The 26993-nt window shown below is 39.1% G+C and overlaps 1 protein-coding gene across 2 annotated transcripts in view; it reads left to right on the plus strand.

Moving 5' to 3' along the window:
• The window catches only part of CDKL5 (cyclin dependent kinase like 5), a 252300-nt gene that overhangs the window by 173306 nt on the left and 52001 nt on the right, over positions 1 to 26993 (plus strand). For both annotated transcript variants that reach the window (XM_064278058.1, XM_003416028.4), the window contains 2 exons: positions 6898 to 6943; positions 18933 to 19069. In XM_064278058.1, coding sequence (XP_064134128.1) covers positions 6898 to 6943; positions 18933 to 19069 — 183 coding nt within the window. The remainder of the gene's footprint in view (positions 1 to 6897; positions 6944 to 18932; positions 19070 to 26993) is intronic.

Consider the following 26993-nt stretch of genomic DNA (forward strand, 5'->3'; position numbering starts at 1 on the left):
TTCGTCTTTAGCTTTAGCGGTTGGTGTGTAAATTTGAATAATAGTTGTATTAACTGGTATTCCTGGTAGGCGTATGGATATTATCCTATCACTGACAGTGTTGTATAGATCTTGAAATGTTTTTTTTGACAATGAATGTGACACCCTTCCTCTTTAGTTTGGCATTCCCAGCATAGTAGACCATATGATTTTTCTATTCACAGTGGCCAGTACCAGCCCATTTCAGCTCACTAATGCCTAGGATATTAATCTTTATGCATTCTTTTTCATTTTTTGACAACTTCTAATTTTCCTAGATTCATGCTTCATACGTTCCATGCTCTGATTACTCATGGATGTTTTCAGTTGCTTTTTCTCATTTTGAGTCGTGCCACATCTGCAAAGGAAGGTCCCTAAAGCTTTACTCAATCCATGCTATTAAGGTTGACTCTACTTTGAGGCAGCTCTTCCCCAGTCCTGTTTTGAGTGCCATCAAACCTGAGGGCCTCATCTTCCAGCACTATATCAGACAGTGTTCTCCTGCTATTCGGGAGATTTTCACTGGCCAATTTTTTCAGAAGTAGATCGCCAGGTCCTTCTTCCTTGTTTGGCTTAATCTGGAATCTCTCTTGAAACCTGTCCACCACAGGTGAGCCTGCTGGTATTTGCAATAATGGTCGCATAGCTTCCAGCATCACAGCAATAAGCAAGTCACCACAGTACAACAACCTGACAGGCGAGTGGTGGTTCCAGAGACCAAAACTCCCCAAGTATAATAAGGAAAGTAGGAACTAGGGGTTGGAAAAGTGTGTTGCATTCCAGGATTGTTAGTCACCTGTGGAAACGTGTGACAAACGAGTAGTGGAACAGGATGTACTAGGGAATGTAGTCCCAAGTGCGGTACAGTCAAAAGCAAGCAGCATGTGGCGCCCTGAGTTATTCAGAGAATCCTGCCCAGGTGATCCAGCCTTGCACCAGCCAACCCCAAGAAGGTTTGCTGGGAATCAAAGTTTTCAGCTTGGGATTGGGTACATCAATCTATCTGTGAAGTTCAGGTGGCTTAGACATCCAACTACCCTTTTTGCTGCCATGCCTGGTAGATCTCTTCCCATCTTAGTAAGGATGAGTTAAAAAAAGAAAAAACGGTTGCCTTTGCATCATTTCCAAGTCATAGTGACCCTATAGGACAGAGTAGAACTGCCCATAGGGTTTCCAAGGAGTGGCTGATGGGTTTGAACTGCCGACCTTTTGGTTAGCAGCCGTAGCCCTTAAACACTGTGCCAGCTCCATGAAAAGCCTGTTCCTTGGAAGATTCTGATGTAAGACATAGTTCTGAAAATAATTTTTTGTAACATGCAGATGAAGGTATGACATCTTCTTAATCTCCTGAAGGAAGACCAGGAGGATATGATCTCTGTAGAGAGAATGAGCTGAAACAAGGCCCCCCCTCAAAAGCCTGCTGAGACAAGGAAAGAGTGTAAAGAAACCTAAAATAGAGGAAGTAAAGAACAAAGTTGATACAGCAATTTTGAATCATTCACTCATAAAACATGCATTCATTAGATGTTGATTAAAGACCTACTATAGCCTGCTATTCTAGGCATTGATGATTCAGTGGTGAATAAAACATAAAGCAATTATGAAAGATCTAACCTAAAAGTTAATACGGTTTCTAATAGAAAATATTAGAAAAATAGAAGTAGAAACAACATTTAAGGTTGGTAGAAGAAAACTTTTGATTTCATTGATCTCCAGGTAATATTAGTTCAACAAGTTCAACTTGTAGATATATTTTATTGATTTTTTTTTAAAACAGTTTTTGGTTTACAGAAAAATTGTACAAAAAGTACAGAGATGTCCTATATACCCTCTCCCCTCAACACAGACTTTTTCTCCTATTATTAACATCTGCATTCCTGTGGTACATTTATTGTAATTGATGAACCAATATTGATAAATTATTATTAACTAAAGCCTATGGTTTACAGTAGGGTTCACACTTTGTGTTTTATAGTTTTATGGGTTTTGACAAATGCATAATGTTGTGTGTCTACCATCAAAATAGTTTCACTGCCCTAAAAAATCCTCTGTGTTCATCCCATTCTTCCCCTCCACCCCCCTACCCCCAGGACCCCTGGAAACCACTGATCTTTTTACTGTCTTTATGGTTTTGCCTATTCTGATAATTTCTAATTTTTATTTCAAGGAAAAAGAAAAGTCCTAACATCATCTAGACAAAGAATTTAATTGGAACAAAAACTAGATTGGCCTCAGACTTCTCTTCTACAACACTAAATATCAGAAGACTATCAGGGCATTGTTGGCCTCAGCAATGCCCTGATAGTCTTCTTTGAAGACCCTTAATTTTCTTCTTGGAAAGTTATCTTAGTATACACAGGTGTTGTTAGAATAAGACACTTTACTCCTGTCTGCTGGAAAGTTGCTTTAATAAACATATAAATCTACAATGTCTGTGATGTGAATGAACGGCATTTTCCAGGGTTTTTCAGTACACACAGCCTTACACAGTGATCCTGACTGAAGATGGTAGAGAATATAAGATTGCCTTCCCAAGAATTCTGTGCTTGCCAAGTTGCCATTCATGTGTGATGGTATTTAGATTTGCAAAGACTTGGAAAATAGTGTACTTCCTCAGAAAACCGTTCAAAGGTGCACTCTTGGCAGAGCAAAAGATTAGTGCAAATCAAACATTCAAATATGTGAAACTATAGTAAAAAAGAACTGGTGGTAAACAATGAAACCAATTAATTATGTAGAGAAATGTAGATTAAATATAATAGTTCATGTGTGTAATATTACAAATAAAATATAAAAGCCAAAACTTAGTCTCAAAAATGAATTTAACAAAGTGGTGTAAGAAGAATCAAGGTCTGTAATCCCAGATTAATTTAAAACAGTTTAAAGTCACAGTCATTTAAACTGATTCTGGCATAAGAATCAACAGAGAGATTAATAGAATTGAATAGAAAGGTCCAATTGAAAAATCTAGAGTATATATAAGATGCTAGTATATAACAAAGAAAGAATTAAAAATCCATGGTGAAGGGCATTGGGAAAATTGCTTCAGTATTTAGGAATTATATTAAACTTAGATTCCCTCACAGCGTAATATAAAAAAAAAATTTTTTTGTAATATATTAAAAATAAATTACAAATGGATAAAGACTTATGGAAAGAAATTAAATCATTAAATATTAAGACTCATAAATGTTATACTCGGTTAAAGAAAGGACTCTGAGCAGTGTATATAATACAAAGCATGTATCAATCGACTGTGTAATAAGTTATATTCAGCAACAAAACCATAAATCATTCAATGACCACGCAATTTGGGGAGAATATTTGTAACAAAATTGGGCAACAGGTTCACATCCATGAATCAGTAAGAAAAATATTAACCTTAGTAGATTTCATTTTTACTTACCAGTTGATAGAAGAAAACTTCTCTGATCTCTTTGAATTCCAAAGATTTTTTTAAAAATGATTATTATAACCATTACACTAAGTTGGTAATGGTTGCAGGGTGGGTGTTCTCATGTACTGCTGAAGGAAAGTACGAAATGATACATTTTTGTTTATCAGTTTGGCATTATGTATTAAGAGCCTTAAATGTTCATACGCTTTGGCCAGATTATATCCCTTACAGAGTTTACTCTACGGAAGTAAAGATGCAGATGTTGAAATATGTTCATTGGTAGACTGGTTAGATAACCATTAAAGTGGTGTTTTTAAAAATTATTTAAAGACAGATCAAAATGTTCATTATATAATATCAAGTGAAAGAGAAGCAGCACACAACACAGTATACAATATTATTCAATTTCAGAAAAATTTACTGGAAGGAAATATGCCAAAATGTTAGCAAAGTTTGTGTGAACAATTTTTGTTTTCTTCTTTATAATCCTTTTACACTCTTTGTACTCTTGATATTCTTTTTTCTTTATACTGTTTTTATATTTTCTGTAATGAGAATTATTTTTATAAGCAGTAAAGTGAAATGTTAAATTCTTTCTGGCGTCTTATCTTTTGCTCTTAATTGCATGTGTTTTCCCCCAAACATTGTATTGGTTTTATGTAAAAAACTTCATCTATTTGGCTTCACTCTTTAAGTTATTGAAGCATTAAAAAAAAAACCCAAACCTGCTGCCCTCAAGTCGATTCCGACTCATAGTGACCCTATAGTACAGAGTAGAACTGCCCCATAGAATTTTCAGGGAGCGCCTGGTGGATTTGAACTGCCGACCTTTTGGTTAGCAGCCATAGCACTTAACCACTATGCCACCAGGTTTTCTTATTAAAGTATATCGAATATAAATGTGTGTGTGTTGTGTGTTTTGAAGAAAGAGGATTTCCATGGTATTGGTGAAAAGGATAGAAACAATAATAAACATTTCGTTTTATTTGAATGCCTTTCCGTCAACTGTTTTATACAATAGATTTTATTTGTTGTTGTTGTTAGGTGCCACTGAGTTGGTTCTGACTCATATTGACCTATGTACAACAGAACAAAACATTGCCCAGTCCTGTGCCATCCTCACAATATTTGCTGTGTTTGAGCCCATTGTTGCAGCCACTGTGTCAGTCCATTTCGTTGAGGGTCTTCCTCTTTTTCACTGACCTTCTATCTTACAAAGCATAATGCCCTTCTCCAGGGACTGGTCCCTCCTGATAACATGTCCAAAGTACGTGAGATGAAGTCTTGCCATCCTTGCCTCTAAGGAACATTCTGGCTGTACTTCTTCCAAGACAGATTTGTTCATTCTTCTGGCAGTCCATGGTATATTCAGTATTCTTCTCCAGCATCAACATAATAGATTGTATTTGTAAGATACCAAAAGGAAAAAAAAAAACTGATTTCTTTCCTCAAGGTGTTTTAACTTTGCCAGCTATAAGTTGAAATTTGTTATCATATCAGTGGACATTTTTGAAGTAAGCAAGATCTTTATAAAATCAGAAGAAGTTTTAACATCGAGGATGCAATCAAAAATTGTATGTCTAAGTCTTTCAGTTAGAGTGACGTATAGGAGGAAACACTACCTGGAACCGTTTTCGTTTGAGAAGTGAGGAGCTTTACCCCAAAGCTTCTCATGCCCCCTTTCTTTGTGCTGTGAATGGAGTGAGAGGAATTTCCAGATGTGGTTTGTTCTTTCTGTTGTGCCATGAGTAGGGTGCTAACCTACTCACGAGAGCCATTTGAAAAGGAGCAGGGTAAGAAAATGCTATCAGTTTGTGGAAGCAAGACCAGCATATCTCGAAGAGTCACCCTTGTACTACCTGTACTAATACTTTAGCAGATAATCCCTCAAATCACTTGGAAATTTCAGTGTTCTTTCTTAGTAATGGAACTTCACTGTGCAGCAGTTACAATATCAGAAAGTACCTGGAAGACTGGGTCTCTTTACTTCAGAAGACCAATGATGAACGAATAAGTTGTACCCCAAAAGTTGTCCGTACCCCGCAATTCTATCTATTCCTTCATTGAAAACAAAAACATAGTACCTTTAAGGAGTGTCTTTCTCCTCAATAGCTTTTAGCAATTTTAGATAAAATGTTTCCCCTGTAACATGGATATGGAAGCTGGTGTTTTCATCCTTTTTAATAATGGGCAATTGAGAAACAAAAGTTTTGATTTACAGACGTAGGACTCAAGGTTTGTCTTTCAGCGTAATGATTAAAATGTTTTTTGTTTTTTTTTGCTTTCATGATTCTCCTCGCTTTTAAAAGGACATGGAAGAAAAGGTTATGTTTTTCATAAGTCGATGATTTGTACCCTGTTGGTTATTGCCTGTTATTATGTTCGTTTTTAAAGTCTTTTGTTTTGATTCAGGGGCAATGTTTTATTAAAAGATTTACTCCTACAGATCTGAAAGTGTACCCACTTAGAGTAAGAAAGAGTAGGCCTGAGTCATTTGGAAGGCGTTCTTTATGACATACATGTTGGCTTTGAAGGTTTTATATTCATTATTTTGCCAAAAGTTTTTTATTCCTTTTGTTGTATGCAGGCCAGACTTGAGTTATTTAGTCTAGTGGTACTTAGTTCTTAGCATTTCCATGTCCTGTCCAGCCCTTATTTTCGTCTCAACCAAAAAATAAAAAAGATTTGTCATGTTTTAGTTGAAAGTAGGATTCTGCTCACAAACTATTCCTGTTAGTTCAGGAGAGATAAAGGACAGGGGGAAGGTGGTGATTGGTATTTGGTGAGGGGATGTTTATCAGACTTTGGCTTTGAAATGACCATCATTAGAGAAGAGCTGGAGACCAACTGGATATGTCTGTTAGGAAAAGAGAAGTGAAGAGAGGCAACTTGGAAGAAGCATTCTGCTGCCAGCAACTACCAAGTATTGTAGAGGCCTTTTCTCTAGTCTTAGATGGCACAGTGGTTAAAGCGATTGATTGATAACCAAAAGGTCGGCAGTTTGAAACCACCAGTGGCTCTGCGGGAGGAAGATGTGGCAGTCTGCTTCTGTAGAGATTTACAGCTTTGGAAACCGTGGGGTCGCTATGAGTCGTAACCGACTCGATGGCAGTGGGTTTTAGAAGCCCAGTCGAAATGTCTCCCTAGGTTTCAGATGGCAGCACAACCGAGGGTCTACTTCAGTCATCCTGGCACTTTTAGGTAGCCTGAAGATGTTGATACATCTCATTCATACATGGTCTTTTATCGTCTCTGCTCTTTGTCACCCACTCCTTCCGCTTTCTTCCTCTCCTTCTGTGACAGTGTTCTCAGGGGGATAAGAAAGAGAATTTTGGAACCAAGATATGAGGGGCTGGGAAAGAGAATGATCTTTGACCCTGGGTTCTTGCTACTCTGCTCCAGAATATACTCCTAAACAATTGAGAATCCCAATTTGAAAAACATTGGAAAAATGACTTTTCTTCTGCCTCTTTCTTTTGCAGGAAACACATGAAATTGTGGCGATCAAGAAATTCAAGGACAGTGAAGGTATATATATATATATTCTTTTTTCCTGTATTTTCATTTTTGTCAGTAAGAGTGTGGAAGAAATGGGATCTAGCTGGTTAGACTGCCATTTCCTAAAATTTTAAAGTCACAATCTCAGCAGGTAAACACAGCTTATTTATTATCATGCTTCCTTTGAAACTTTTAATGCCTTTTATGTGAATCTTTTCATATCTCATGGTGTTAGAAAATTCATCGTGTATTTTAAGGCACAATCAACATTGGAAATTTGCTCCAAAGGCATGTTATCTAAGCTGTTTGTAAACATTGTTAAAGTGAGACAACTGATTTGAAGTAAATACTTGTGTGGGTTCACACAACTAGCAAGTACTGTATGAAAGGTTTCATGTTGGTTACTGTGATCTCTGTGTGAAAGGTTTCATATTGGTTACCGTGACCTCTGCTTCTTAGTCAACATTAGAAATGCAGGGATAGGTGGTACGTATTGAGGGGATGATTTTATATTTAGAATGAGACAGTATTGAGGGGATGATTTTATATTTAGAATAACTCCTTGGGAGAATAAAGGTTTTTTTGAGAAGAAATATACTTGGAGGCTTTGGTCACACATCCAAACCATTTAAAATCGAGTATTAAGATTACCCTATGCTGGGCAAAAAAAACCAAAACCAAGCCTATTGCCATCAAGTCGATTCTGACCCATAGCGACCCTATCGGACAGAGTAGAACTGCCCCATAGAGTTTCCAAGGAGCACCTGGTGGATTCGAACTGCTGACCTTTTAGTTAACAGCTGAACTCTTAAGCACTAAGGCACCAGGTTTTCCATGCTGGGCGAGAAAGTTTAAAAGAAAACATTTCATTAGTTCATTAGGTTTTATATCTGGCTGTTGGCCATCCAGAGAAAGCCAAGCAGAAAAAGTGATCATGAAGACACACATGGCCTTTAAAAAGTTCTAGGCAGCATTTTTCAAATTTTTTTTTTTCCAGAGACCCACGTAGCAATATGTTTCACACCCTTACCCGGTATCCAGACACATAATGTACTATATGTAACTGAAGCAAAACTGTCGCAAAACTACTTGATTTCACTAATGTGAGGTTCTTCATTTTTGGTTATGTCCTATTTGTTTTCATATAAATGCCTGTTGTGATCCATTACGTTGATTTCAACACAACTGAGTCACAGCCCACCGTTTGAAGAACAGTGCTATAGGGGTAAGAGGCACCAGCCTAGCGTCATCCTTCTTATCTAATTATAAGTATGAAAGTAGCAGTCGTAGCCTACCTTCATTGGTGGACATTTACAGAGTCCTGTAAGTCATCAGCCTCTATATTTGTGAACAGTTTCATCACCCTCACCCCAGAGACTTAGCAAACATTAAATAGCAAAAAGGATCACAAACAAAAAAGTCCTAGGATAGATCCAATAGTATTTGATGCGGTGCAACTCTGATGTGCTGGTTATGTGGAGCACATGCGTATCAGCTGGAAACTTCAGCAGCCATTGTCTGGGCAGCCTTAAAGGGAAAGCAATAGAAAAATATACTTTTAGCTTGTTCTGGGTAAAAAAAAAAAAAAAAAAGAGGCTTCAAATGGTGTACCTGTGGTCTAACAGGAAACAGTAGCCCCAGACCAATCCATTATGAGACCATTGAAAATGAGCTCTTTGAACAGTGACTTTGGGCTGACCACAGGTGGCCAAGAGACAAATGGAGCTCTACTAAAAGGAGTGGTTGCAACAATCGATCAAAGCACAGCCTTCACATATGTGTAAAGGACTTCTGGCTGTGCATTCATCCTGGAAGGCACATCGTCAAACATCAGTGACTTATGATCAAAAATAATCGTTGTCACCACTTTTTTTTTTTAAGCGGTACAAATCTAGGCCATGTAAGCCTTAGCTTTTTTTTTTTTTCCTGAACACCATATCCTTCCATTGTATAAACATGGATCACAATCTTTAGTCAATGCATACCAGTTCTCAGCTTCAATTATATGGTGTTTTTAACTGTCTTATGAGGCCTACAGGGAACCCTGGTGGTGCAGTGGTTAAGCACTTGGCTGCTAACTGAAAAGTCGGCAGTTCGAACCCACTTACCGCTCCATGGGAGAAAGATGGGGCAGTCTGCTTCTGTAAAACTTTACAGCCTTGGAAGCTCTATGGGGCAGTTCTACTCTCTCCTACAGGGTTGCTATGAGTCGAAATCGACTTGACAGCGACTGGTTATGAGACCCTCAGGGTAGCCGTCAATTCTATTGAATCAATATTCATTGAACCCTGAGCCAGGTAGGAGCTATGAAGAAAAATTAGGTGTGGATAACTTTTCAGGAAGCTTATGGCCCATCAGTAGAATTAAGTCATGTAAATAAATAACTACAAGAGAGAGTAGAAAGCAGTCAGGCATAGAATTTGGTTAATTTTGAGGCAAGAGAGGTTGTTTCTAGCTGGAGCATTAGGTAGTAAATGAATGGCTTGGACATTGCAGAAAACATATGATCTGCCCTAACTCCATTAAACCTACAAGACATTAATCAGCTTTGCCCTCTTCCCTGCCAGACCAATAGTGTATCACATACCCTACAGGCACACAGCCTCATCACCTACCTTGGAGATGTACACCTTTGTTAAAAAAAAAAAACATTGCCAATGAGTCAGTTCTGACTCATAGTGACCCACTAGGGCAGAGTAGAACTGCCCCATGGGGTTTTGAAGACTACAGTCTTTAAGGAAGCAGACTCCCACATCTTTCTCCTGTGGAGCTACTGGTGGGTTCGAACTGCCGACCTCATAGTTAGCAACTGAGTGCTTAACCACTGTGTCACCAAGGCTCTCTGTACACCTTTGTAGAAACTCTTAAGCATAGTTTTAGAGGGACACTTCCAAAACATTTCTGTGATATGATCTGAAGACCTACTCATATATTCATATACTTTGTAGTTTCAGTCCTACTGTAGATACACTTTCCTACTGTTTTCAGTTCTCTCTGAGAGGTCTAGTGCCCTCTTTTCCATCTTTACGCTCTTCCTCCTGCCAGGGTAGTATCTTGCTTAATGCGGAGAAAGGGAATGTGTGTAATGAACAACGCTTTTGGAGTGTGACATGTACAAAGATAGCCTAGTACAGGTTAAAATGTCCATTCAAGCCCTATGTAAACCATTTAATTCTGTGTCAGTTTTATCTTAGATTTCAGTCAGGCCAGTTATAACAAACAGAGTTTTGTGAGAACGGTGCCCTTGTTGTCATGTAGTTCTCATTAACCCCTTTAATTAGTTACTCTGTAAAATTTTTCTTTGGACATGATAGCGATTTTCCTAAATCCAATGTTTAAAAATCTTTGTGAAGATAATGAAATAATTCTGTAAAAACACTGTTAAGCTGAAAGAGAATCTGAACTTGGTCTGACCCATGTTCAAGCTAATCAAGTATTCTCTCTTTGATGGTATCAAGGGATATTTTGTGAGCGTATATATCGCCCTTTGTTAGTTTTAAAAGATCATGATAATGTACTTTCTTCGGAAATTCATACGTATCCATAAATTTGTGTAAAACAGTTTTGAAACTGTATTTCAGGGTAGACAACGATTTAGTTTGAGAGGTCTTTATTATCTCAGAATAATAAATGACTGTTTAAAATGGAAACCAAAAGTACGTAGCAAATAAAAGGTTAGATTGGATATTTAACTTGGGGAAATGAAATTAAGATTATGAAAATAAGCTTATCTTATAGTTAGCACAGTTTTGGTTATAATAGCAACCATGTTCTATTAGAAGAAAAAATCAAGTGTTATCTTTTGGGAGGAGGGGGATTTTTACAGTAAAACTGTAGGCTAGGCCAGTGAATGACTTTCACAATGAAAAAGAGGGTCATTAAAAAGTATATGCAAAAAAATATGCAAAGGCTTGATCAGTTTTTTCTTTATTTTTTTCTATTCCCGTCTTTCTGTTTGGAAGCATCTGTTATGTCTTTTTTCTTGTCAGGTTTTTTATTCTCTAGTTGTTCGCTGGTATAACTCTATCAGATCGTTTATCAGTGTCTTTGCCAATGGTTCTTACTAGGTGAGGATGAAAGCTCGTCTTAAAAGGGAGAAACGCTTGAATGATGACAGATTTTTATCAGAGATTACTGCATTAGTTTACTTTTCTTGTTATGATAACTTCTGCTGCTTTATATATCTTAAATGTGGACTCTCAGATAATGAGTTCTTAATGATACCCTGAATGACGGTATTATAAATTTGTCTATTAATGTAAATTACCACAGAAAAACATTTACTAATAAACACCTAACCAGCCGAGGAGTCTCCATTGAATTAGTTTTGCTCAGTATTTGGATTTTCCGAGAAGAGGAAAATGACCACAAACCAAAAAGATACTAGAGATTATTTAGTTAAAAGGTACTTTTCAGACTATGTATAATTATATGTTTAGCCTAATTCTCCTACCCTTCCTGTAATTCCAGGGCCCTAGTGGTGCAGTGGTTAAGAGCTTGGCTGCTAACCAAAAGGTTGGCAGTTTGAATCCACCAGCTGCTCCTTGGAAACCCTATGGGCAGTTCTACTCTGTCCTGTAGGGTCGCTATGAGTCGGAATTGCCTCCATGGCAAACGGGGTATGAGTTCTATAATTCCAGTCTTCTACAATGAGATTTGATATTCAGAAGATAATCTCCTGTCACCGTTGCATCATTAGTTCTCTCTCACACACATGTACAAGTGTCTATGTCTTCAATTTATTAAATAATCGAAGAGCACTAATTTAGACTAGATAGCTTTGAACCAGAAAGAGTTAAAAATATTGTCTGTTCAACCTTTACTTTAGGAGAGCTTGTGGTCTAGAATTTATTTTTGACATACATTTGAATCCCTGATGGCAACACCTTTTCCTTCTTTTCAGTCTTTCCCGGAATGTACAAATGATGGGGTGAAGGGGGTTCCTTCCTCCTACTTGTCTCTGGGCCTCGGTACATGGCAAGGAGCCAGACTCTGAGGGTGCTGTGTAGCAACCCACATCTAAAATGGGATCTAGGCTGTGTCTCTGCTTTCACATAAGATAAAATTGCTTTGTATTTTGTATCCTGCTGCTGCTTATGTTTTTTTTTAATTGTGTGCTTATGTTTTTTATAGATAAATATTTTGAGAGAATGGACATATTTATTCTTCTTAATTATCAGAAAATATTTAATTACTATCTGTTCTTTGTGCAATTTATTTTGTCCTTATTTTTACCCAGACACTAGAAAACTCTATACTGCTCTCTGGATCAGGGGCACTCTGCTCTCTTATTTTGCATAATGGTACAAAACAAGAGCTTGCAACCTTTGGACCTTAAATCAAGAGCCTGGCTTCTCTCTAAGAGGGGCCTTGAAACAAAATTTCCAAGCCTTGGTCAGACAGAGAATTCACTTAACGGAGGTATACTATGCTTGAGCCTTCTGGCTAGTCATGATTTCACCACACCATCTTTTAATGTACAAAACGGAGCTCTTTGAAGTTTCAGGAATTCTGGGATTTGGCGAACATTTTGGGTTTTGCTTTTGTCATACCTTTCATGATTTAATTCCCATTGTGCTTTTACCTGGCCTTCATCTCTGAAGATTTAAGGAGTTTCATCTATTTTAGTATATATGACAACAGCAGCATCATTCAAAAACCACCACCACCACCACCACCACCACCCCGCCCCCTTTCCAGGTCATGTTAATTTCCCTCCTGTTGATATTCCTTCTTCAGTCAGGGCAACCACACTCAAACATGGTACCCCCATGGTTTTGTACAGGAATAGTATACTTGTTCAAGTATACCTGTTTAAAGGTCCTTTTTCATTTTCTTTTTTAGCTGCTTTGGCTACACAGGAATATCAGGTTTATGCTTTCATAAAGTAGGTTACAGCTATTTCTGAATTTTTTTTCCAAGCCCACAGTTCTTTAAAAATAGAGGATCTGCTCATCTTTAGGTTTTCTCTTTTCATCACTTATTTATCTTTGAATTTCTTTTGCTCCTGTGCTCTTTCTCTTAACTTCTTAAAAGTTGTTCTCTTTTACTTTAGTGAATCTCCGTCCTTGATTTGTAGGTGTGTTAACCAGCCTTACTGGCAAGCTGTAGAAGTAGGTCATTTTTGTTTTCTCCTGTACCATTTAGTTACCATTCAATAGGTGATGATAGATAGACATATAGACGTGTGTGTGTGTGTGTGTGTGTGTGCATGGAACCCCTGGTGGCATAGTGGTTAATAGCTACAGCTGCTACACAAAAGGTTGGCGGTTCGAATCCACCTGGCCCTCCTTGTAAACCCTTTGGGGCGGTTCTACTTTGTCCTATAGGGTCACTATGAGTTGGAATTGACTAGACGGCAATGAATTTGGTTTAGTTTTTTTGTATGTGTATATACACATATAACTTTGTAAGAGTTGCTATATGCATTTAGCCAAATACCCAGGTGACAAGGTAGATCAGCATGCATGTAAGCAGGCATTACGTCAAATTATAGACTCTTAGAGCTTGAAGGAACCTTCAGCATCATGTAGTATAGACCCACCCCAATTTACAGATGAGGAACCCAGGGCCCCAAGTTACACAGCTAGTGTGTGACTAACTGAGACTAAAACGCAGCCCCCAAGATCTTCATTGAACTCTTCCACCCGTACTGTGCTGCTCTGCTGCTTAGTTAGGCAGTTAAAAAACAAACAAACAAAAAAAAGTTGCTATCGAGTCTATTCTGACTCATAGTGACCCTATAGGACACAGTAGAACTGCCGCGTGGAGTTTCCAAGGCTGTAATCTTCATGGAAGCAGACTGCCACACCTTTCTCCTGCAGAGCGGTTGGTGGGGCTGATTCCTATGAGGCAGAGGTCAGACATGCCTCCTTTCTCTGCCATCTTTACCAATTCTGACACCAACCGTCCCTCCCACAGCACTCTGCTGCTCTGCTGAGTTTGATATTTGATTGCGATGGCCACACAGAACTCACAGATAGTACTCAAAATTATGTGGTTTATTAGGGAAGTAACATTTACAATTCAGGCTCAGGAACACTCAGGATACAGTTCTTCCATCAGGACAGCCTCTTCCCAGCCATGCCCACAGCCAGGTCTCTCTTTGGCCCTTCGGCCTCTGCCCTGCTCCAGCAAGTGTTACAAAGCTCTTTAAGCTCTGCTGATAAGTGCCCAAAGGTACCTCACTCCGCCAGTAAGTCTCAGTCTCTAGCTGCATGGGCCAGCAGACCTAGCTCCAACAGGTACCTGGAGGCACCCTACTCCTCCAGCAAACCTCCTGCTCAGAGGCACTCAGCTTTCTCATTCTATGGGCCAGGAAGCCTGCTGGGCTGTCTACTGCCGGTCTCTCCTGCCGCCATTTCTCTGCCACCGTTTCTCTGCCACCGTTTCTTGCTGTCTTCAGTGTTACAGCTCTCTCTCTCTCTCCCCCCCGCCTCCACCCCTTTCTTCTCCTCTTTCCCTCTCTCCTGGTTCCAGGAGCTTCTCAGTACAGGGATCCCAGGGGCAAAGGACATGCTCAGCTCTTGGCCCCTCTTCCTTGGTGGTGGTGAGATTCTCTCTTTCCCGCCTCTGGGATGGCACATTTTAAACCTAACATGATGACAAAACTGACCAATCCTTTTGGTGGACTACAGTTACCCTTATTTGCACAGTCCTGTCCCATCACTTGGGTGAGAGTTACAAGACCATGGCAGTAGAGGCCACAAAAAAGCAATCCATCACACCACACTTTCTAGGCTTGGCTTCTTCATTTTTAAACTAGGGGAGCTAAATAAATAATCCACAAGGCTTATTTCAGCTAGCATGTTGTGTTTTTTGTTCTCATTTCAGTGGGTTGTTCTACTATCTTTTAAAAAAAAAAAGACTTCATTGAAGCATCTTGCTACTTCCTGAACCTCTGAGGAGATATTCATGTGTCTGTGGAATGTGCATTCCTTTTGCCCATCACCTGATTGTTAAGTGCCACAATTTTCATTCTAAGTACAGGGAAGGCCTTAAAAGTACTTAGAGAGACAAAAATGACAGGATATAGCCAATAATGAAGATTGTATATTTTGCTTGCACTTAGGCGATTAATAAAGCCACTTCCTGTCTTTTTCCAGTCATTATAGTCTTAGTGCTGAAGGGCTTACCTCAACTTTTAATACCCATGACTCACATAAATTAGAGAAGTTTTCATTTCAGGAAAAAGATAGGCTACTCGAAAGAGGTTGTTTTGACACTACATGCTTGGTGATTTTGTGAGCTGCTTTTTGAAGATTCATTTTTCTTCTCTGTAGCCGTTGTTAAGTGGAGTCAATATAGATTTGAATGATGTATATATAACAAAAGTGCCAAAATTCCGTGCAGTTTAGACTCATAATCAATAAGATTTTAATGAAAGGAATCATAGATTAGTAGATTTGGAAAAGGTCAGAGGATTTGTGTGTGTGTGTGTGTGTGTGTGTGTGCACGTGCACAGCCCATTTATTTTACAGATGACAAGTAAATGTTGTGACCAAAGTCAAACACTGTTAGTTGGTTAAAAGGCTGGTTCTAAAATCTAGGTCTCCCAAGTCATACTCCAATGTTCCTTTTGCTAAAGCCATTCTGATTTGGCCACTCTGAAATAGCACTTGGTCAGTTAGCAAAGCGAAACTGCCACAAGTTGCTAATAATACAAAGCTCCCATTTTACAGTTGCTTTTTGGGTACCAAGAATTCACCAAGATTTTGATTAGGAAGATACACCAGCCGTATTTACTTAGTGACTTTGTTGCAACATTTATTCATACTCAAGACAAGGCAGTGTTTTATTCTGTTGTACATAGGGTCACTCTGAGTCAGAACCGATTTGATGGCAGCAACAGCAACATATCTATATATTTATGCATATTTATATTCATTCTTGACGCTGAATGCTCTAAGTCTTCTGGATCCTCCATTTTTTTCATAATCACATATTCTAGAAGACAACCCGGAGCAGAGGAGAATAAGTCAAATTCAGTTCATTTTATTGCCTGACAAGCAGTCCTTTTCAAAGTTCTAGAGGGAGGAACTTGAGAAACCACTGTGCTCAAAACTGAGAGGGTACAGTGCCTGTGTTTTGCCATTACATTGCTTCTTTCTGTCTTAAGTGGATAAGAAAGAGCTAGTCATATGTGGGAGCCCCGGAGGTGCAGTAGTTAAGGCTCAGCTACTAACCAAAAGGTTGGCAGTTCAAACCCACCAGCTGCTCCGTGGGAGAAAGATGTGGCAGTCTGCTTCTGTAAAGATTACAGCCTTGGAAACCCTACGGGTCAGTTCTACTCTGTCATATAGGGTCACTATGGGTCGGAATCGACTTGACGGCAGTGAGTTTGGTTGGGTGTAGCCATAGATGAGCAAAGGCACCTCGTGGTACCAGTGAAAGCATTCATGTGGGAAGTATTTATTGATCACCTCCTTTGTGTCAGGTACTGTCCTAGGTGGTTGGGTGTATCTTGTTGAACAAAAGATCTTAGACCTGTTCTCCTAGAGCTCTTGTTTTAGCAGGGGTGGCCACTCAGATGGTAAACCAGGAAACAGACAAATATACAAATAAAAATTGTGAGAAGGCCTGTGAAAGAAGAATCCAGAGTACTGTGACAAGGAGTAGTAGGGATGGGGCCCAACCTGACTTTGTGGTTGGGGAAAGCCTTTTGAGGAGTAGCATTGAAACTGAATGCCGAAGGAACCAGCATGGAGAGTCTGGGTAGTAGAATGAGCATTCTAGGCAGAGGAGACACATGATAAAGGCCCTAAGGGTTAAAAAAAAGTTGAGGCTATTTTGGGACTGAAAGACTAATGTGAGTGAGGGGGAGAGGGGTATGAGATGGGGCGGAGAGGCAGGCAGGGACCAGGTCACGAGTAATCAGTATGTTTGTCTCTTGCTGAATTACTTCCTTGTTAGAAGATCATCTGATTCTCCTTGAGATCTATGTGGCATTCTGTCTTTTAGAGAGAGGTGAGTTTTAGTTTGATTACCCCAGCCTTGAGAATGACTTGGATGGGATATCAGAGAAGAGAATTTCCAGTATATCCTTCTTTATAAGACTTGTGCTCCCTAGGCTTCAGCAGCTGGGGCTATAGTAGCATTCTAACACTCACAAGACACCATTTCTCTGGCTGAGCCCAAATTTGCAGAACAGCTGGTGCTGTGTCCCCCTTACCATCCTCTGAGACACTTTGGGAGGTCCTCTGATCACATCTCTCTCTCTCTCTCTCACACACACACACACACACACACACACACACACACACGTAGGTGGCATCCATTGTTTCATGCTTTTTTCCCCCTGATGTTTGTCTGTATGTACCCAGCTCTGACTTGAGCACCCTTATGTGGGCTGGCCTGGTTTACTACTTAGGCCATTGTTGGCCTTTCCTACTGCTGCTTCTTGCCTTCTGATGGGCAATCTCTCTCTCTCTCTGTTCTTTTCTGATCTGTGTTCCAGCATTCTCCAACAATTATCATTGCTGAAGTAGTGAGAACGCTTCAGTTGTGTAACAAGTTGTCAAAGGAGTGTTGACTTTAGTTTCCCTGTTTGCTACAGATATTCTGGTGCTACAAAGCCTGTGATTTTATTCGTCTCTCCTCTTTAAACACATGTTTGAATGAGGTTGGGAGAGGGACTGAAAGAGAAACTAATCTGAAAAGTACTCCTGGTACTGCATTAGAATCCCCCTCTCCTTTTGTCCCCATTCAGCCTCTTTTTCCTCATTTTTTTTTACCTCGCTTAGGAGGCATTCTTCCTAGAAGACATATTAGTCTTTCTTGCCTTCATCCCCAAGCTCCGTTTTCTTCGTCCCCAGACTTTCCAAGACATGCCTGAATCTGAGGATCACACCACTTAGACTTAGCTAGCATTTTGGCCCTTAGCCAAAACCTTGGGGCCAAATGTGTTTTTAGAATTAATAAATTTGGGGGTTTTAGAATGGAAATATGGCATGTTACTCTAGCACCCTGTAATCAAGTGGTATTTCTGTAGGATAACATATGAATATTCATAATATTCATAGTACATTGGGTAAACAAAGACTGTAAATGGCCTCATGTCAGTTCAGGTCAAGTTTTGCCTGTAAATGAATTTACCATAAACTTAGAAAAAGCTTTCAGTTTTTAGACTGTTTTTTGGATTTTGGAACTGCAGATAAGAGATTCTAAACCTGTACCCCTATACGTATGTACATAAACATGGTAGTCAGAATTTCCCAGCTAAGTCTAAAGCTATCATAAAAACTCATTTAAAATAAAATATTACCTTCTTTGCCTCCTACCCCCAATTCATACGTTAGACTTAATCTGTCTTCTGTTCTTCCTCCATGTTTGTGGAGGTTATCATGGATGGTTGATGGTATGGAAGGATATATTAGTTCAGCATAAGTTCTTGATTGCAATACAGCTACACCATCTGGGATGGGCAGATGGACATGCCACAGGATGACAGCAGGAACCTACAGCAGCTGCTGTTCACAGGGAAGATCAGACACTCTTAGAATTCCCTGAAACTTGACCTCAGGGTGCCTTGGGATGCCTGGCCCACGTCCCCTGTTCCCCAAGGTGACTCACATGCAGCTGGAGGAGTAGAAATGCTCTTTTAAGCCAAAGCTTCAGGCCAACCGTAAAAGTATCAACCGGTACAGACGCTGCACAGGACTCCACTTAGGTACACACAGCCTTCTTCCCCTTATGTAGTGGTATCATTAAGATGACAGTGATTCATATCTTGCACCTACACGTGTGTATTTTACATATATACTTTGGAATAAGTAATATGAGAAAATACAAGCAGAAAATCAGGTTCGTGCTGGTCAAGTAAGCCTTTTCTTCTTTAAGTTTCTTATTCTTGATCCTTTCAACAACAAAATGTGTTATTTAATGTTCCATCCTTGGACTTTTTATGCAGAAGTACTCAAAGTGGAAGGTGGAATTGGTATGTTGTCAGTGTGCTTGGAATTCTTTGAATAGTGGTTTGAAAGCTTTAATTTTACTCTATTCACCATTGTTTGCATTCTAGAAAATGAAGAAGTCAAGGAAACGACTTTACGAGAGCTTAAAATGCTTCGTACGCTCAAACAGGAAAACATTGTGGAGCTGAAAGAGGCTTTTCGTCGGAGAGGGAAATTGTACTTAGTATTTGAGTACGTTGAAAAAGTAAGTCACTGATTGACACAAGGAAGATTTGCTTGATTCTTCTGTTTTGGGCTGTTTCTGACATTATTGAAGGAAATATTATCTAACATGACTTGTGAATATACTCATAATTTAAGAACTTTTAAAAAGGAAAGTATTATCCATAATCATGAAAAGCACTAAAATGTATTTGATGACTTCATACAATTTAACTTAACAGTTTAAACTTTTTAGGTTTCAACAATGCACCGATTTGGCTTCTGAAGTCTTAGAATCTATGTCCAATAAGTAATTTTTAGACTTCGTTTATTAAACCTAAAGCAAAGCCTCAGAGTGGGACAGGGAAATTGATGATGATAGTACTGGATGACAGAGGTGTGTGGAAGGTGCCATGCAAGCAGAGGACACAGTCTGAATCCAAAGGAGGGTGGTGAGTGGAGCAGCCTCAGGAAGCAGCCTTTTGTGACTTGCCAATGCTTTGGCTTTATTTGAGGGAAGGAGACATGCTGGAGGGAAGGCGAGGTCTGAAGAGGTAAATGAGAGTAAAAGCAAGGACTTGGAAGCCTAGGAGAAAAGAATAAAAGCATGCATTGTTCAAGTTGTCTGCACGCTTGCAGTAGCACTTTTTGTAAAAAGTACTCTCTATCATATTTTCAGGTATCATATTTTTACACAGATAACGCACACTTTATACATTTTTGCCAACTGCGCAGCCCCCCCACGTTATTTTCATATGTGCGCTACGCGTGTTGTATGTGTGGACACATTATTTATGTGAATAAAAATTTTTTTTTTTTTTTTACTAGTAATAATTATAATTTTAATGTAAACTAAGGGCAGTTGGGTGCTATAGTAATCAATATTGTGTGCTTATGAATTTCTTGGAGAGTAGCTGACCTACAGCATTCGGTTATTGTCAAGAACTTAAACAAATCAGTACCTTAACAATGGGAAAATAAACAGGCACCAGAGGTTTCCTCAGTGAGCAAATAGCTGGCCTCCGCTGATTTCCTGTATTATTCTCTAAAGATTAAAACTTGGAGAGGTTTATATTTGCCTTAGGTTAGTTCCAAATCTCATAAATTGTAGAGTATCACCGTCATCATCACAAAATGGAAAGCAGTGTTGCCAAGATGACTGGCCAGCAATGTGGCTTCTGAATTAATTGAGCCTTTACAAAGTATTTTTCAAATTAAAATATATGTATAGTAATTTTATTACTAACAACTTGAAAAATATATAATGTTCATTGTAGTTTTTTTTTTGCAGTTACTTTTTTTTATTGTGCTTTAAGTGAAAGTTTACAACTCAAGTTAGTTTCTCATACAAAAATTTATACACACATTGTTATGTGACTCTAGTTGCTCTCCCTATAATGTGACCGCACATTCCCCCTTTCTACCCCAGGTTTCCCGTGTCCATTCAACCAGCTCCTGTCCCTTTCTACCGTCTCATCTCGCCTCTGGACAGGAGCTGCCCATTTAGTCTCGTGTATCTACTTGAGCTAAGAAGCACTCTTTTCACGAGTATCATTTTATGTCTTATAGTCCAGTCTTCCTCGCAGTTTTAAATCACTGTTTTATGTTTATCTTCCAAAATCTATTTTAAGATTTCTTTCTTTTTGTTTTCCCTGTGTCAATGTCAAGGTGCCATAAGGTACCTTCCCCACCAAAATAAAACTAAAATATTAATATTAAAAAAGAAAGGATTGCTGTGCTAGGATTTCAGGGAAAATCAGATGCTGTTTTTCAGTTGTCAGAAATAATCATGCAGTTTACCATTTTTCACTGCAAAATAATAAAATTGTGACAGATCTCTTTCAGATTATCTTTTTTATTTCTGTTCGACTCATGGTGAATGTTCATGGGCAGGGCTTGAACTGGTTCCGCTTGGTTCAGTTACAACCAAGAAAGCGTCACTGGAACAGATCCAAATTTTTAAAGTTACGGTGAACCAGAAAGATAGCTGGAATGGGAAGAATTACAGGTCAGAGCCCTAAGCCCTATTAGAAACTTAGTCTTCCTCTTAGAGAATAAGAGTCGTGTATATGTTGCATAGCAACCAAATCTCTTGCCCTCGGATTTTAAGCAGTCTAAAGCAGCACCGCCCTGCTCAAAGATGGGAGCCAACTGCACCACTTGGAATGTGTGTCACTCTTCTACACTCCTGCCTGTAATCCAGTCTCACGTATCAGGCTCCTGAAAGGGCTCATTATGCCTCTTCCAAGTCTCCCATTCCAGGACTTGGACCTGTAATTTTTCCCATTCTGGGTACTGTACCAAATCTGCCAAATTGTAAAATTTTGGGTCTGTTCCTGTCACTCTTCGTTGGCCATGACTGAACTGGTTCGAAGCCCTGTTCATGGATAATAACAATTTAGCCTGGAAAAAAAATGGAGACATCACCTCTGTGAATCTATTTCCTCACCGGAAGAGACAATTTGATATGTATGAGATCTCTCTGTAGGTAAGTGGCAGAGCTGCTACCAGGACTCTAATCTTCTGACCACCAGGCCTGGCATTCTTCCCCCAGCCCTGTGGTTTTTAAGAGGAAGGTGACCATCACATCTGCCCAGCAGTGCCTGTGGCTAATAATTGACAATGAGTCTCAGGAGGGAAAAGAGAAAGATGTCCTGAGGGGTAGGGGTTGGCATGTATCCAAATTCTAGGTCATTCTGACCCCTCCTTCCTTTGGGGTAGTAAGATAGAGGAGGAAAATACTTTCCCACCTCACCTTTGGTAATCATTGTTCTGTTCTAAGACATAATAAGCATCATACATATTTGATATGGATGAATGAATGATAAACTGATAAAGTTTTAAATCAAAATGAACTGTGTTGGGTACATAGGTGATTTAACAATATATTTTAGTTAAGAGAGATTACTGCTAGATTTTCAAATCTATCCCTTCCTTTCTATTTCCACTGGCACAGTTGGATAAGCACAGTTCCTTATCTCAAGCCTTAGAGCATTTTAATAATCTTCTCAGGTACTCAGCATTCAGACCTCTCTTACATACCAACTCTACTCCATTAATTTTTAAAACATTGATTTTTAATATGTCACCTGCCCCTCAGAGCCCACAGTTGCCCATTAGGCGAAGTTCTGAGAAATAGTAGATCAACGAGCACAGGAAGACAACTGGAGAAAACCTTGTCAAGGAGCTAGAACTTATCAAGTGTGAATGAGACAAGTATAAAACATTGGCAGGGAGGGGTAGTGGTGGTGATAAACATAAATATTGAAGGATACTGCATTGAGTTTGCTTTCCAGTGTCTTTAAGCTCTTGCTTCACTTTAAAGAAACATAGAGGAGAGAGCAAAAGGTGGAGGGGGGAGCCAGAAGACTTCTGTTTCGCTGCATTGGTACCATAGATCTAGAATTACAGTGGCTTAAACAAAATAGAAATTTATTTCTCACGTGCAAATACAAATGTAGGCAGTACAGGACTGGTATGACAGCTTTGCTCATGGTTGTAGGAGGCCCAGGTTGCTTCTGTCCTTCTGCTCCACCACCTCTGAGATGTGGCCCTTGTCTTTGAAGTCCAAGATAGAGCTCTAGCCATCATATCTAATTGGCCAGACCTTAGTTGGATGGCCATACTAGCTGCAAAATGTAGTCTGGGAAATGTAGTCTTCATGGCACTTATGAGTCCACTTAAAAATTGTATTACTGTGGACTGAGGGAAGAGTGGATATTGAGGGACAGTAATCTCTGCCACTGAGGCATTTAGAGTTGAATATGAAATGGAAAGTACAATTTATTTTCTGTAATACAAAGCCCTTTTAATCCCTTGTGCATTTGAGACCTCCTATGTATTCAGTGTTCCACTGCTATGTTTTTCACTGGCTAATTTTTTCAGAAGTAGACTGCTGGGTCCTTCTTCCTAGTCTGTCTTAGTCTGGAAGCTCTGTTGAAACCTGTCCTCCAGGGGTGACCCAGCTGGTATTTGAAATACTGGTGGCAAAGCTTCCAGCATCACAGCAACACGCAAACCACCACAGTGCAACAAGGTGACAGATACGTGGTGGATGTAGTGCTAGAAGATGAGCCCCTGAGGTTGGAAGGCACTCAAAATACAACTGGGGAAGAGCTGCCTCCTCAAAGTAGACTCAACCTTAGTGATGTGGATGGAGTCAAGCTTTTAGAACCTTCATTTGCTGATGTGGTACAACTCAAAATGAGAAGAAACAGCTGCAAACATCCATCAATAATCAGAACGTGGAATGTATGAGGTATGAATTTAGGAAAATTGGAAGTTGTCAAAAATGAAATGGAAAGCATAAAGCTCAACATCCTAGGCGTTAGTGAGCTGAAACGGGCTGGTATTGGCCATTTTGAATTGGACAGTCGTATGGCCTACTATGCCAGGAATGATGAATTGAAGAGAAGTGGTGTCACATTCATTGTCCGAAAGAACATTTCAAGATCTGTCCTCAAGTTCAATGCTGTCAGTGATAGGATAATTTCCATACGCCTATTATTCAAATTTACGCACCAACCACTAAGGCCAAAGATGAAGAAATTGAAGAGTTTTACCAACTTCTGCAGTCTGAAATAGATCAAACGTGCATTGGAGACACATTGATAATTACTGGCGATTTGGATGTGAAAGTTGGAAACAAAGAAGAAGGATTGGTAGTTGGAAAATATGGCCTTGGTGATAGAAACAGATTGCATAATAGAATTTTGCAAGACCAATGACTTCTTCATTGTAAACACTTTTTTTCAACAACAAAATGGTGGCTCTAAAAAAAATGAGATTCACAAGAATCAATTTGATTACATCTGTGGAAGGAGACATGGAAAAGCTCAATATCATCAGTCAGAGCAAGGCCAGGGGCCAACTGTGGAACAGATCATCAATTGCTCATATACAAGTTCAGGGTGAAGTTGAAGAAAATTAGAACAAGTCCACGAGAGCCAAAGTACAACCTTGACTATATCTCATCTGAATTTAGAGACCGTCTCAGGCATAGATTTGACAAATTGAACACTAATGACCAAAGACCAGATGAGTTATAGAAGAACATCATACATGAAGAAAACAAGTCATTAAAAAGACAGGAAAGAAAGAAAAGACTAAAATGGATGTCTGAAGAGGCTCTGAAACTTGCTCTCGAACATAGTGTAGCAAAAGCAAACGGAAGAAATGGTGAAGTAAAAGAGCTGAACAGAAGATTTCAAAGGGCAGCTTGAGAAAGTATTATAATGAAATAAATGTGCAAAGACCTGGAGATAGAAAACCAAAAGGGAAGAACATGCTTTACATTTCTCAAGCTGAAAGAACTGAAGAAAAAATTCAAGCCTTGAGTTACAGTATTGAAGGATTCTATGGGGAAAATATTAAACGACCCAGAAGATGGAAGGAATCACAGAGTCACTGTAACAAAAAGAATTGGTCAATGTTCAGCCATTTCAGGAGGTAGCATATGATCAAGAACCGATGGTACTGAAGGAAGTGGTCCAAGCTGCACTTAAGTCATTAGTACAAAAACAAAGCTCCAGGAATTGACTGAATACCAATTGAGATGTTTTAACAAACGGATGCAGCGCTGGAAGTGTTCACTCGTCTATGCCAAGAAATTTGGAAGACAGCTACCTGGCCAACCGACTGGAAGAGTTTCTATATTTGTACCTACCCAAAGAAGGCGATCCAGCAGAATGTGGACATTATCAAGCAATATCATTAATATCACACGCAAGTAAAATTTTGCTGAAGATCATTCAAAAGCGGTTGTAGCAGTACATTGACAGGGAACTGCCAGAAATTGAAGCCAGATTCAGAAGAGGACATGGAACAAGGAATATCATTGCTGATGTCAGATGGATCCTGGCCGAATACCAGAAAGATGTTTGCCTGTGTTTTATTGACTATGCAAAGGCATTCAACTGTGGATCATATCAAATTATGGATAACACTGTGAAGAGTGGAAATTCCAGAGCACTTAATTGTGCTCATGAGAAAGCTGTACATAGACCAAGAGGCAGTCATTTGAACAGAACAAGGGGGCACTACATGGTTTGAAGTCAAGAAAGGTGTGCGACAGGTTGTATCTTTTCACCATACTTATTCAATCTGTATACTGAGCAAATAATCCAAGAAGCTGGACTATATGAAGAAGAATGTGGCATCAGGATTGGAGGAAGACTCATTAACAACCTGTGATATGCAGATGACACAGCCTTGCTTGCTGAAAGTGAAGAGGACTTGAAGCACTTACTGATGAAGATCAAAGACCACAGCCTTTAGTATGGATTACACCTCAACAAAAAGAAAACAAAAATCCTCACAACTGGACCAATAAGCGACATGATGATACACGAAGAAAATATTGAAGTTGTCAAGGATTTTATTTTATTTGAATCCACAATCTATGACTATGGAAGCAGCAGTCAAGAAATCAGACGACGCGTTGCACTGGGCACATTACTGCAAAAGACGTCTTTAAAATGTTAAAAAGCAAAGGTGTCACTTTAAGGACTATAGTGCACCTGACCCAAGCCATGGTGTTTTCAGTTGCCTCCTATCCATGTGAAAGCTGGACAATAAATAAGGAAGACTGAAGAAGAATTGATGCATTTGAATTATGATGTTGGAGAAAAATATTGTATATACCATGGTCTGCCAGAAGAATGCACAAACGTGTCTTGGAAGAAGTACAGCAAGGATGCTCATTAAAAGCAAGGATGGCGAGACTTTGTCTCACATACTTTGGACATGTTATCAGGAGGGACCAGTCCCTGGAGAAGGGCATCATGCTTGTTAAAGTAGAGGGTCAGCAAAAAAGAGGAAGACCCTCAGTGAGATGGATTGGCACAGTTGCTGCAACAGTGAACTCAGGCATAACAGTGATTGTGAGCATGGCGCAGGACTGGGCAGTGTTTCATTCTGCTGTACTTAGGGTCGCGCTATGAGCCTGAGCCAACTCGGTGACACCTAACAACAACAACAGGATGCATTTGATAATTGCAGAAAGACAGTTTAAGTGGAGAATCATAAAAAATGATGCTTACATATTTTAAACAATTTATTTTAACTTGAAGCATGTTAATGTATATTACCAGTCTTTAGAAGTAGGCTCAAGATCCTTTAAATACTGATCTTTTGGTTAAAGTTCTGACTGGTTATTCTGAAATAACCATAATGCATCAACTCTGATATTCTGCGTCAGTTTCTTTAAAGTGAAACACAAGCTTAAAAACATTTGCGAAGCAATCTCAGTGCGGTGTCCGTCAGAATTTGTTTGTCACCACCACCGCCCCTCCCCCACCAGTGTTGTATACTTGTCCCACTCACACTTGATTAGACATCAATATTTTTAGTGGCTTGCCTTTATTAAGTCTTTCCAAAGTATTCAACTTTGTTTTCTTATAAACAACTCTCTTAAAAATAATATTTCATTGTTTTATATGATATTTAATTGTATTAATTAAAATAACCAGTATGTCTGGAGTAAACACAACTGATTCTTTGTATGCATACAACTTGACTGGTGGGAACAAAATGGTGAGGTTGTACTAGAGTAGTGGTCTTCTAAATTTTTAGTCTCATGACCCCTTTACATGCTTAAAATTATTGGGAACCCTAAGAGCTTTTTGTTTATGTGGATTGTGTCTATTAATATTAGAAGGCAAAACCAGTTTAAAAATAACAATAATAAGCCCATTACATGTTAATATATATAACATTTTTATGAAAAAGTAACTCAAAGCAAAATTTAATGAGAGGAGTGATACTGTTTTACAGTTTTGCAAGTTTTTTTTACTGTTGGGCTTAATAGAAGACAGCTGCGTTCTCATATCTGCTGCATTCAATCTGGCTAACGTATATGAAGAGGAACCAGCCTCGCACAGATATGTAATTGCAAAAGTGAGGACTATTTTAATAGCCTTTTGAGATAATTGCAGATATTCATCCTTCTTTGATACTGTACCAAAACT

Source organism: Loxodonta africana, chromosome X, assembly GCF_030014295.1.
Source record: "Loxodonta africana isolate mLoxAfr1 chromosome X, mLoxAfr1.hap2, whole genome shotgun sequence".
Taxonomy (NCBI): Eukaryota; Metazoa; Chordata; class Mammalia; order Proboscidea; family Elephantidae; genus Loxodonta; species Loxodonta africana.